The sequence below is a fragment of the Nymphaea colorata genome, chromosome 4 (genome assembly GCF_008831285.2).
Source record: "Nymphaea colorata isolate Beijing-Zhang1983 chromosome 4, ASM883128v2, whole genome shotgun sequence".
Lineage (NCBI taxonomy): Eukaryota > Viridiplantae > Streptophyta > Magnoliopsida > Nymphaeales > Nymphaeaceae > Nymphaea > Nymphaea colorata.
In genome coordinates, this window is record NC_045141.1 from 6,173,808 (window position 1) to 6,187,834 (window position 14,027).

Genomic DNA, 14,027 nt, shown 5'->3' on the forward strand with positions numbered 1-14,027 from the left:
AAAAATTAAATAAATAGAATTTATTTCGCCTTTCTCATATTCTCGGTGCACTCAAGATGTAGCTCTCGATTTTGGATAGTAAACCATTTGAGCTTTTTTGCACAGCTACAGGGAGGCGGCAAGAGAAACAAAAAATAAAAATGAAATAAGAATTATATACCTCTAATATCTTCTCATGTTCTCGTGAAGAGTTGGAACTTAAAGAAAAATGAAAAAAGAAAAGAGAAATGAAAAATAAGAGTCAAATCTTCAACTGAAGAATCATTAGAAATTATCCCAAGGGTTAGCCGTGCCCAAAAGGGAGGATTTTGGGTAAATAGAGTTTTGGAGCTAAAATTCAAATTTTGATTTTTTTTAATTTAAAAAGATTTTCATGCAAATTTCAAGTATTTTTGAATAAATTCTTTTTTTTTTTTAAATAAGCTTTGAACAAGTGGGATTAGCCATTAGCCCTACAAACACTCATTTGAGGTGTTGACAGGCTATTGCGCCTGGCGCATCAACGGGCTACAGCCCACGGTGCCAGCGTGCTGGCACGCTGGTTTTCTCTTTTTAAAAAAAATCTAATAAAAAAAAATGAAATGGAATGAAATAAATTAAAAAAGCTATTTAATAAGAAAGCAATTTTTTTTTTTAAATGTGTATAAAATGGTTTTTGTTACAAATGGGGAGGCCGACTCTATTTTGAGTGAATCTGGGCTCTTTTTAAATTGAAATTGTGTTTAATTGATCGCCGGCACATTCCAGTGAGTGATTTAAGCTCAAAAATGTTTTTTTAGCTCAAGAACTAGACATATAACAAAGGAAAGGTTTGTGCATGTGCGCATGACGCTCATATCACTTCGGCCTTTGTGACAAGCTCCTCAATCTAACATCGCCATCTCTTCCCAAAACCCATATGTCACAGCACTTCACCCAAGTAAGACCAAGATAAGAACTCAAAAGCTTTATGGAGAACAAGCTTAAGCATAAAAGCAGTTCGATGACTTGCCGACATTGAGTAGGTCATTTTTTGACACTACAATATAGCCATCCAACAACGATCGCTTTGGAATGAAGGCAAACTGAGAGTCGACAATCGACAATAAGCATGGGGCACTAACTTAAGCCTATTAGCAAGGAGCTTAGTTACAGTCTCCAAAGAAAAGTAAGTAACGAAATTGTCTGAACTTAGAAATATCTGTAGCATCATCTTGCTTAGGAACAATGGAAATAATAGAACGATGCACAGACGAAGGTAGACGGGTATTGCAGTAAAATTCGGTGAGCACTTGAAGAAGGTCCACATGAAATAAATTACTGTATGCCCTAATGACATAGGGTTCAAGACCGTTACCTAGCGCCTTCCAACCATCAAGCTGTTTGAGGGCCTCATGAAGTTCAGAAGGGACCCTGCAAAAGAATGGCCTCCGAGAGAGACAAGACTGGAAAGCCCAACGCACCAATAGAAGAACCATGTGAAATGTTGGGGTTAGAATATAACTTCCTAAAAAAGGAGGAGGAGGAGGCTGCAGTCTCCGATCCTTGAAATGCGATCCCATCGACCACCACACTAAGGAGAGTTTTGCGGCGGCTGTTGTTATATGCCGTCTGCTGGAAATAATGGGTATTGTTATATCCTAACTTAAACCAGCGAACCTTCGACCTAGTAGCACTCATCAAACACAAGGAGTTGGGTTAATTTGGTAGTCCAAGGAGGCTTGCTGAACATGACACTCATCCAGCTGCTGCTCCACCAGAGAAGTGGAAGCTGCTGCTCCACCAGAGAAGTGGAAGAAATCAAACCTTGCAGACGATTCAACTTCCATAAGCACTCTACAATTTGAGCCGCATGAGAAGGTTTGAGGTTAGCGACCACACCTAATTGGGCATGAAATTCGACGTCGTACGTCCCACCTGCACTGGTTTGGTCCATGAAAAGATGACATGGTTCTTAAATCCAGAGATCAATGATTTGAGGATGTCAATATATCCGATTTGAATCGGATATCCAACCGATCCAATCCGAAAAAATCGGATATGCATAAAAATTTAATATCAGATTAAGAAATCGGATCCGATTCGGATTTAATAAATGACATCCAATCGGATTCGGATTCAGATATACATGAATATCAGATCGGATATGAATTCGGATCGGATTCATTTTTAGACAAATATCCTCTATCTAATACTTAGAAAATGGCAAAATCCTGTTCAAAATTCGGATTCGGATTGTAAAATTGGATTTCGGATTCGGATATGACTTTGATTTATTCGAATCCAAATCCGAATTATGAATATCCAAAAAAACGGATATGATTAAAAATGTATTTCATCGGAATCCGATCAGTTGACATTCCTAATATCAACCGACCATTACAGGAATACCCCATGGCAGCCTAACGACACGATTGGCTGGCTTGAAACCAAAATGAGCACTTTCCAAATGCTAGCAGCTATGATGAAGGGCATAGATTTCCATCCACCATGCTTTCTGGCAGGCACACGTTCTCCCACCCCGACTTCATCTTGCTTCTCCTACTATCCTAGATGCCATGGATGCGCGAGAGAAAGAGATTAGAAAAAGTGAAAAACCTGAAGTCCTGAGCGGTGTTGCGGCTGAGCTTGAGGGAGCACTGCAGCACCAGTGCACCGGACACCTTCGCTGGTGGATGGTCGCCGATGGGTCGTCGGTGGGTGGAAGTTGAAGCTGCTGAAGCTTGAACCCCACCGGCTTTGAGGGCTTCTACAGTGCTTGGCGCTGCATAGCAAAACCCAAAAAGGGGGTAAAACCATATTAATAAGCGATATGTAATGAAATCACTGTATATTTGTCGTTATATGTGCCGCACCTGACTAGAACAATTTCGAACCGAGTCAATGATCCACGGATTCAACGAATTCTCAGACGACTCACCCAAGTTTGGGAATGGTATCACTTGGGTCCTAACTCGTGGCCCAGTAGCAGAACGTTCCCAATCCGACTCGTGTGATTCTCGAGTCGAATCGCGGGCTCCATAATCCATCTAGGACTCTAGGTAATAAGGCCCTCAAGGCAAAGGAACTTACTAGCTACATAGTTTTACAAACTTAGACATCTCCTAAACAGAATGCAGCTTTCCTCCGTAGCAAATTAAAAAAAAAAGTTCGATAACAGCTTAAATAGTTTTATTTATGTTCTCATCTACTTTTGCAGCAAGAGTTATTATAGCTGCCTCTTCCCATACCCAAAGGAAAGTGCTGAAATCAAGGAATGTTACAGCAGAAAGAGGGCTGGACATGGGCCGGGCGGTCCAGTCGTAACCCTAAAACTTGAATCTTATTGACCAGAAACGGCCTAATAGTTCAGACTTTTACCTGTCTCAGACGGCAGAATTTAGTGCCAGGTTTGGCCTCCCAATCGCTAAAGCAACCATTACCCAAAAAGCACATTATTGTGGCCACACAGCCTCGCCAAGAAAATGGCTCAAAATGTATCGAAACACAATGAGACGTGTTGCCCTCGTGATGCCGATGCCGATGAGATAGATAGTCGGAACTCGTAATATATGCAAGTCACGTAGATATAGTTAATAGTTTTAGGGTCAGATGAGCAACTAAATAAAAAGGTTACCACACCAAGTGCACTCTTGTCAGGCAGCAACTCCACGACAACGTTCCAACTTTCCCAGTTATAATCTATATCCCCCATAATCCTACAACGCAGAAACCTTGGCCTTCACAAGTAGAGTACATAATTCCCATTTTAGTCTCATACATAGAAGCGAATGGTCAACAAAATTGAAAGAAGCTGAGTTTTTTTTTTTTTTTTCTTTAAACACTTAGGAGCTGTGCGAGTTGAAAGTCTCATGCACAGTTTTTCATGAAAGAAATAAGGAATCTTCCTTTCAAGTCTCCCACCCTAGTCATTTCTTTTCTGTCTGCTACTTCAAAAATAGCCGTTCAACTTCAGCTACTTGCATTTCAATATCCTATTCTCTTTCTCATAAACAAAGAACCTACCTATTCTGGGAAATCTCATTGCTATCACTCAAACATGCACGAAACGTCTGCTTGTGCATTGGTCCATACAGATATGAAGTTACAGAAATAATTGGAAACTCATATGATTTTATACAAGCATGGTACTAGTATTTCATCCATTTCTACACGAACCTAGGGAGTTTGGATAGGCCTAAAACTTCCACGATTATGCAAGGTCATACACAGATCCTTTTTCGGGCTCTCATTTCAGCCCCATGTCTCCTATCTTTAGGAGCCATTCCTCTATTTGCAAGGTTTTTCTTCTCAAACTCCATCTATCATGATCTTACAGGCCATCTGCGAAATTTCTTTGATCCTAAAAACTTTAAATTGTTCTTTAAAAAATTGTCAAGCCAGCTCGGATTCAATCCATGGCTGACCCCCCCAAAAAACCAAATCCAAACACATTTCAAGCGTTTTATCAAGTTAGATGCCGAGCCAAGTTAGTAAAGTCGGGCTCGCCGACAAGCCTACTCAGGGAAGTAGCAAGTTTAGGAGCTCACCATGCATCCCATTAACCTTAAGAGCAAGCGCAAGTATCCTTATCAAACACAAGAAAACAAGGAAGGTTACATCGAAGGGGCGAATTGATATTAGCATCAGGATATTTGACATAAAAAACCTCGCAAAAAGGAGCCCCTTTGCTGAATGACAAGGAGCTCTGTACAATAAAAATTTACAATGGAACAAAACGGGCAAAGCTTGGTGGAAGATTTCCAACACCAATCCTTAGGAGACTTGATCACGCCTGACACAAGCAGGAAAACACTGTTATTATACTTTAACAGAGCACTGGCGTCTTAATCTTGTCAGAGCTCGGAAAGTATAGCTGGAATATAGTGTGATAGTTCAGCAGTGAGTGATTGGAACCCATTGACAAGCTGTGTGTGGAAGTCCTGATCTTCTTCTCCTATTAACCTCGAATGAACTCGAATGGCACGCTTGCAGACGGCCATAAATTCAAGTAGAGCTGCAATAAGCTGTTGTAGCTCCTGTGATCTAAGCCTGGTTGCCGGTTCACCTGATAAAAATGCTGTACAGACGCCCAAAACTCCACTATTCACCTTTAGATAAGAACAAGCATTATTAATAAACAGCAGGAGAATCATGTGAGAAACATGCGACTAATAACAATACAGCAGCCTACCTGAACTGCAACACTGCCTTGGAGTATTCTCTGTAAACTTTGAAGCCTTGGGAGATGATCCACATCAGAAGTTCGGGGCTCTTCAAGCTCATCACGTAGTGCTGCTGTCCTTGTTTCAATCATCCCAATGGCATTTTCAACTGGAGAAAATTCCATAGATTCTGACTTTACAACCAGCAGGCGATTCACTAGAGCAGGGAAAGAGCCCTCAGTTTGAAGAACAGTCCTCCTCTTCCACTGATCTTCTAGCCCTCCTTGCGTCTTGCCATTTTTGGTAAAGGGGGTGTCAAACAAGAAGCGATCAAAAACGCGAGCTCGCACACTTCCAGTAGAAAGGGAAAATATCCTCTCCCTCCTGCTGCCCAAATCTTCATCTTCCATGACTGGGTCAACAGCTGTTATCTGCAGATAGGAAACGCCTGGTTGAAGCTCATCTGCATTTACCTGTCTAGAGTCAGGTATTATATGTAAAGTATGAGTGCCATCCATTCTTGACTCATATATGTGACTAAGTTTTTCCATTATATCACCAAGACGAACATCACGTGCCTCCCTGTATACATATTCCTTTCTATCCAGCTTCCCAAATCGTTCGCCATAAAACCCCACTCTGTAGTAAGTAGCATCTATAAACGGTATTGGGCTTGATTCTTGCTCAAGAATTGATTCATAAATATTAGTGAGAGATGTGTGGCATTTCGCTAGTTGTCCAAACGCTCGTCGACTCTTGTAAACTGGAATGATGAGTTCTAAGATGCTCGCACAGAAATGATACAACTCTGCCTGAGAGAATAGCTTGTCTGCAAGTTGCAAGTACTTCACAGCAGAGTCAACTGTCAGTTTTGATGCACCATATCCTTCCACTTCAGCTGCAGATGCTTCAGCAGAAATTGCACCACTGACCATGGGACAGATCCTACGTAGAGCAGTCACATGATCCTTACTCCAGACAGCATCATTTCTGCCTACAAGAGCCTACAAGAAATACAAGAGATATGAATAAGTCGATATAGGACAGTCCATTGCATCTGTATGTATGACTGGCATTCACCTGCATAATGACACCAGCAACAGCAACAGCACACTGAGCAGCCTCTGCCCAAGACTGAATCTCCTGATGAGCATCACATAAATGCAGTAGCCACATAATATGAAGGTCTGGAACATGGGCATAAGCATTGGCAAGTCTATGGAAGCTTTCAGCAGCTGCATATTTATCTACTGCCATTACAGAGGCCTAACAGATATTGGAAAAACCTCATTGTCACTTATTTAATTTATGGAAATAAAACATATCATCAAAGTAAGGTTAGCTACTTAATTTTATAAAATAAACCTAAGTAACATAAATGAAAATCTTCTCAATGGCCAATACATTCCCGAGAAAATGCAGAATTTTCTAAACGTCACTATCCATTCTGAAAATACCACATCTGGTCCTGATATTAGTGTAATAGCTAAATAGCTTTCAATATTTCATAATTTATTTTTTATTGCACTGAACATTCTTTATAAATACTTTCTAGAGTTCCTAGACGAATTTCAATTTACTGAACTTTGAAACAAGGTATGAAATAATCTTACAATGTTACGCACTTGTGTGGCATGAATGACTGATGATATTGAGGCAAGAAGTGAGATATTGAGAAGGATAAGGGGAAAATCTTAGACTTCCAATAAATAGGCAAAGGAAATCATGGTAGCACAGCAGAAAAAAATCATGCAGGGCCTTAGGAAGCATATGCCTAATCCAATGCACATAATTAGTTATAATTGTCTTGAAGTGAAAAATAATCCGATCGCTGAAAACATGCCAATGAAGATTGTAGATCAAAAAGTGAAGAGTACCAAATTTCGAGGACAAAATTTTTATGAGGAGAGTTGTAATACACCATCCCAACAACAGTGTTTGGTGCGAATAATTAGCCTGTTAATCACCTTATATATATCACAACTTATCTTAAAATAGGAGACGAATCATCAAAAACTAAAAACACCTAAATCTTAGCAAAGGTGATTAGGAAGCCATAATTTTGATTTACATTTCAAAAACCAAACAGGGGCAAATTGAGAACTAATTGGAACATCAGGGGCAAAAAATGTAACTTAGGAAAAACTGGGGTAAACTTGGCAAATGGAACTGAGGTCATCCCAGTAATCCAACAAAATGCAGAAGATATGAAGGTAATTCAAAAGTATGGGCAATGAAAGAATTAAGCAAAAACTTAAGGAGCAAACTTGGAATATAATTAAATCATAATTAGATATATGTCAAATGACAAGGTTAGAATATGAACATCACCTATTTATGTTCGCCAGATGATTTGTCATTGTGATAAGTTGCTTTTAATTATTGATTGTTGATTAAGATACATGTTAATAAGTACAATGCCACTTAGATGACAGAACGTGCAACCTCCTCAAATAAATAGTTTAATAATATAAAACAAATAAATAAAATATAACTAAATTTAGTAGAAATAGAAGGAAGGGGAGGCACACCTCTTGGGATTCAACATGAGAGAGTAAGAGAGGGTGAGAATGTTTTATTTTCTTTTATTTTATTTTTTTGGTGTTGGGTTTTGTGGGGCTTCGGGGGGGTGTCCCTGTGACTTAGGTGCATTTGTATCTCATCAAGGCCGGGTGCAACAAGGTTTGCTTCTCATTTCATTTGTTTACATTCTATATTAAAACAAGAAGAAAATTTGAGGTTCATGGTTGCCTCCAATGATTGGAGAGGAGTAGAAGAAGTGGAAAAAGATCATGCAAGAGATATTACATATCTTATTCAAAATGAAAATTTTTGGAATATGGGAAAAGAAATAATCATGTTTGTTGAACCATTAGTGAAAGTATTGAAAATGGTAGATGGAGAAGGAGCCACTATGAGATATTTGTATGAGGCACTTGATAGAGCTAAAGAAGCTATAAAGTCTGCAAGTAAGGACAACAAGGAAAAATATATGCCATATTGGAAAATAATTGATAGGAGATGGACCCGTAACTTGCACAATCCAGTACATGCTGCAGCTGCTTTTTTAAATCCTCATTTATTTTGGAATAAAATGGTCAAAATGGATGAAGAAGTTCGCGACGGTTTGGACATAGTGACAAAAAAGCTTGTTCCTCTTGAAAATTATTCTGAAATAGCTAATGAGTTGGTCAAATATCATAATAAAGATCCTACATTGTTTCGCGAAGGATTAGCCATGAGAGTTATTCATACTACACATCCACGTAAGTGTCTTATTTTACTTGTTTTTCTATTATGCAATCAACATTCATTATTGGTAATGCACTTCTTCTTTTAAATTTTGTTTTGTTTTCTAATTATATTAGGGATTTGGTGGGAGATGTTCGGTTCTTCTGTTCCTGTGCTTCAAAGTGTAGCAGTCAAAATTTTAAGTCAACCATGCAGCGCATCAGCCTGTGAAAGAAATTGGAGTGCATCTGATGCTGCTAACACGAAGAAAAGAACCTTGCACCATCAAGATTAACAGATTTGGTCTTTGTTAGAATGAATATGCGTTTGCAAAGCATGGCTCCAGAATTGAAGAAGACCAATGCAAATCCTATCTACATTGAACATGTGAACCCATTTGCTGAAGAAGAAAATTTAAATACTGAGATAGCGAACTTGTCTTCAGATTCAGAAGAGGAAAATATTGATGAAAGTGAAAAACAAAGAACTTCAAGTTCAAGGCGTACAAGAAATGAAGAAGATGACTCTACTTCTTGGGAGGACGACTAGGACATGTTTTTTTTTTTCACTTTCCAAGTGAAAATGACTTCATTTGTGTTGTAAAGCCATGAAGGCTAAAAACTTTTGTTAGTTATGTATTTGTCAGACTGCTAGTTTTCATTATCTAATTTTATTATGTTGCTTATCTAGTCATTTTTCAATGTTTTTTTTTTTCAATTTCTCATTTATTTTACTTTTACATAATTTTCAGGATTTTTTATTTATTTTTTAAAAATTTACCGTCTTTTTCTCGTTTCATTCCCGATATATATAACTTTGTCGTATTATACTCGTCTTTTTCCTCGCCGTATTATACCCGTACACGTTTTTTGTGACAATGTTTGAATTTGAGTGGCTTTGCATGCTAAGAATGTTCGTTTTCCTTATTCTAGTTGTTATTTTCTTTGGTGGCAACAGATATGGTTCAGTTATTTCTTAAGTTGGGTTGTATCCATTAGTGTCGTACGTATCGTATGATACAAGGCCGTATCATACGATACGTGTCGTATCGTTTTAGATTTACGATACGATACACCACCTGTATCGTATGTGTATCGCAAACAGGTGGTGTATCGTATGTGTATCGCATGTATCGTGCAATACACAACCTGTATCGTACGATACGGGGTCATACACCCTGTATCGCACGGTGCGGGTCTATTTTGAAAAATATGGGGTTAAAACCACCCTTTTTCAAACTAATTTTTAAAACTTGCCTCCTTCATTTTTGAACATATCTAATATTTGAAGGCGGGGGAGATTGTGGAAATTTTCAAAAGGAATAATCAGTTTCACCATGAAATCGTCAATTTGAAGGCAGATTTATGCATGGATGAATGATTCTTGTTTAGATAAAGAATCATTCATCCATGCATAAATCTGCTCTTGTAATTCTTCGATTTTGAATGCAACCCCAGATTCTCCTCAAGATTAGAATGTTAAAATTGAGACCAAACTTCCACTTTAGAGCCCTCTAATGCCCATGCTGGGTTTAGGAATGAATTGTCAGAGCTTAAGCATATCTAGTATAAGATAGGATGTGTATTTAGTTCATTGAATCTGCCCAAACTGCGAAAATGAATCTTGGATGTCCAATCATACTAGTTTTGCTAACCTGCCTCATATCCGACTTCACAGATTGGAGACTTCATAAGAGTGCCTCAAGCTACCAAGTATGGCATTCTATTATATTTACCACAGGACCTTAAGCATTCTTTAGATCATAGCTACTACACATGAGATGAAGTGAAAAAAGGAAAAGGCATTAACTAGAGGTACTTACCAAAAGCCCATGTTCAAGGCCAGCATCAAGAGCCTGAAGCAAACTATCAGCCAGCTGCTTTACCTCCAACCAGGACCAGCGATCCTCCACTGAGCCATCAGGAACTGCCTGAAGAGCATCAAGAGAAAGAGCACATTCTTTCAGTAACTCACGTGTCTTGTCCTCACTAGCCATTTCCTCTAGTGACTTCCTAAGACGCCGTGCTTCCCCAGTCTCTTCAAGTGAGCCATCAGATTTCATCTGAGTGACTTGAACATCAGACATCAGCTCCGACAAAGTAATTGTCAACATCACTCGAAGACGAGTGGTATGCGTAAAATAACAGAATGAACTCTGAAAGATCATGAAAAAGAAAAAAGTCAAGAACTTGCGCTGATTTCTAGTACAAGAAACCTGTCACATCAAATAGGCAATTATGGTTACCCTGACAAGAATCTGTAGTCCAACAACTGCCCTTTTCCTTATAGAATCATTTCTGAAAACCGCAAGTCGGAGTAGATGGAAAGCAACTTGCTTCAGAAAACGATCATTTTCCCTCGACATCAGTGTTGCCCCATGAAGGCTGAAAATATTGTTAAACACAGGTACAAGAGCATTCCAGAAAGCTAATGGTTGGCTACGAGAAAACAAACTCATAATCAAAGATGTTATACAATCCAACTTCCCATAGTCCGTGGCAATACTGTGAGAAGCAGCAGCAACAGAAATTTTCTCAGTGATTTCCAGAACTTGAAGACTGACAGCTGCACTTAAATTTTCTTCCCAGAGTTCCTGAATGCAATGACAGAAAATACCAAATTCAACTTTGAGCTACCAAACATTTTACAAGAAAATCTGAATAAGTAATAATACACAACACCAACCAGCTTTTGCCTCAATATTGGATGGAGCGATTCTCTCAGTGCTCTAGTAGAAGATCCAATCCTGGAAGATTGAGCTTGTGCAAGAGCTTCTCTTAGAGAGTAAGGCTGGCTTGGTGAACTTAACTGGGGACTGACTCTTTGCCATAAATATCCACCCTCTGGTGTAGCCTGAGGCTGAAAGACATGATATATTAGTTTCAAGTAACTGGAAAAAGGCGTCATTAGCCCAAGAAAATTCCAAAACATATGCCATAAATAATATGCTCTAGTTACATATTAACTCAAGATTTTACCAGGTACATAGATGATAGAACTATAGAATGACTAGTGGAGCTTCAACAACAGAAGTCAAAAGTTACAAATAAAGCCACCATATCTCTCAACCAAGCAGCAAAGATCAAAATCATGAAGTCTTTTTGCATGAATGACAGTGACAGTGCCAATAAAAGATAATCAAGAGTCCAATTTGCATTTCAAAAAAAAAAAAAAAAAGGAAAACTGCAGAGGCATCTGAGGTTTACTTGAACAAGATCAATTGAACACAATATCTAGTTAGAAGTTAGAACACGTTCACTTGCAATTGAAAGCAACAAAACTTGTTAGATTCTTTACACCAAACATACATTAAGCCCTTTGTACTTATATAAGCACCTGCCTCATATGTTGCAACTGCTGTGAATCTGTGATACCTACATCACTACTAACATTAGCAACATTCTCATAATGCAAACACTTCCACCTTGCCTAACACGACTAATGTTATTCGCCTCATATATGCGAACACTTCTAACAAAAAGTTTTGGCAGGACATCCTGAATAACAAGAGCCAAGACTTCCTCAACCAATGAACATAGCTACTCGAACTTGTGATATTGATTCTAAAGCCTGAAACCCATCATCTGCTGATCTTCACTAAACAAGCATATTACAACAAAAACATTTGTCAACAAACTGCAACAGAAACAATAGAAAATTAAAGCTCTTCTGTAAGTCAGGTATACAACAAATCCTAAGAAAGAGCCAATGCAATGCCAAAACCATTCATCTGGACTAAGAAGACGTACTCGAACTTCCTGACGAGAGGCCTCAGCCAAATAGCTGTTGATTGCTGGAGAAAGCCTGTCTGAATACCTTGGGGATCCATGTCCTTCACCATCAGGACTTCGAGAACTAGATCCCATCATCATGCTATCAGCTGGTTTCCTATGCTGAAATATGTAAAATGTTATAGGGAGAAAAAAACATCGCACATTATCTTGATTGAGAATAATTGCATGGTCTGAGTTTGAGTAATTTATCAAATTGTTACCTGCAATTACAGGCAATAAATTACTCATTCAACAATTCTTATTTATAGAAAGGGACACCAAAAGTTTTATCTAAAAGAACCACACAAACAGGCACCTCAAAAAGGACTAGGCATTCTTCAAGGAGCTTGAAAAATAGTCTGGTCCTAGCAATGCTCTGTTGCCAAGCCTTAACAAGGGATGCATCATCCAGGTTACGAATAATTTGCAGTACAACGATTAGAACTTCACGCTTTTCCACTGCACTTAAGTTATAGTAGACAGGCATCTCATCTAAAATCTGCAGAACAAAGAAAGCATAACAAAATTAAATTAAAAAAAAATATGCCAAAGATCTTTGCTTGCAGAGATGGATGATATCAAACATTGAATTATACTTCTTGAAAGACTAACAGTTTAATGATCACAATACAAGAGAAATCCAAGTCATACACAACAGATAAATTAATATACATAAAAGGTAACAAGAATCGCAATGACCTTCAACAAACCAAAAAAGACAATGAGAAGGGCAATGCAGAATATAGAACGATATGCTCCTTCATGTGCTGCACTTATGCCATGGTATTATGCATGGTCACAAATATCACCATATTTCCAAAAAAAAAAAAGGAAACCAAAAAAGGGAAAATATCACGATATTTTCAAAAAATCCCCAAAAAAAATATATATCGCATTTTTATTTTGATAAAATCGCCACAAAACAAGATGAAAACGTGAACTTGTTTGCTCCATTTCCGTTTCAAAAAGGTAGCCTATGTAAAAAAAAGGTTTTAAAAGAGCAGTTTTGAACTCGTTTGTTCTTTTTAATCGAAAAAAGGTTATACGAAAAAATAGATTCCGGCTTTTAAGCCCTCTTTTCCCTCCATGATATGCTTTGGACGTTGCTGCTCTTTGGGAAGAAGTTGGAGACACAGGAGAAGGGAGAATGCTGCCTGTGGTCCTGCAGTACGTTTTAGTTTTTTCTGGCCTTTTTTTTAAAAAAAAATTTCTTCTACATGCCCAAAGTTCGTTCTGTCTTTAAGTTCTGTTTTTTTTCTTCTCAAGTTCTATTTTATAGTCATTGAGCCTTCTAGGTGTGGCATGTATTCTTTATAAATTTCCCATTGAGCCTTCTAGCTGTGGCTTGTGATTTTTTTCAAAATCATGTCCTGTTTTTTTTTAATACTTCAGTTCATGACTTCATGTTCTCCAAGTCCATGCTCTAAATCTTACGCCTACTTCAGTTCAAGCTCTTTTTTTTTCAAGTTCAATTTCAAGCGATTAATATTGATCCCTAATAGGATAGAAAAGGTTTATAGCTGATTTAAAAAAAGCTCATTAATTAAAGATTTAAAGTTGAAAGGCAGACCAACAGTTAGATACATAACGCAAACTTAAGTCTTCAACATAAAATTATGTAAAGAAATCATAATTTTTATTTTGAACCAAATACTACTCATACTTGTACCATGGAAACTTTCAGAAAGGAACAACATTAAAAGTAAAACCAATGCTATCCGTATCGTATAAGCCGAAGAAACCTATAGGATACGTGTTCGATACGCGATACGCATGCGTATCGTACGCGTATCGTCCGTATCGTGCGATACGAGGGCCGTATCGCATGATACAGGGGTGCATCGTTCGTATCGAACTATACGAGGGCCGTATCGCATGATACGGACGATATACCCCTGTA

The 14,027-nt window shown here is 38.3% G+C and overlaps 1 protein-coding gene across 5 annotated transcripts in view; it reads right to left on the reverse strand.

Annotated features, from left to right (window-relative positions):
* Nucleotides 1-4,574: 4,574 nt before the first annotated feature.
* LOC116252636 (guanine nucleotide exchange factor SPIKE 1) overlaps nt 4,575-14,027 on the reverse strand; it is a 96,592-nt gene continuing 87,139 nt past the window's right edge. For all 5 annotated transcript variants that reach the window (XM_031627033.2, XM_031627028.2, XM_031627031.2 and 2 more), the window contains 8 exons: nt 12,444-12,626; nt 12,104-12,247; nt 11,040-11,213; nt 10,600-10,947; nt 10,177-10,509; nt 6,204-6,389; nt 5,153-6,127; nt 4,575-5,069 (listed from right to left, as the gene is read on the reverse strand). In XM_031627033.2, the coding sequence (XP_031482893.1) occupies nt 4,815-5,069; nt 5,153-6,127; nt 6,204-6,389; nt 10,177-10,509; nt 10,600-10,947; nt 11,040-11,213; nt 12,104-12,247; nt 12,444-12,626 (2,598 nt within the window). In that variant the 3' untranslated portion in view covers nt 4,575-4,814. The remainder of the gene's footprint in view (nt 5,070-5,152; nt 6,128-6,203; nt 6,390-10,176; nt 10,510-10,599; nt 10,948-11,039; nt 11,214-12,103; nt 12,248-12,443; nt 12,627-14,027) is intronic.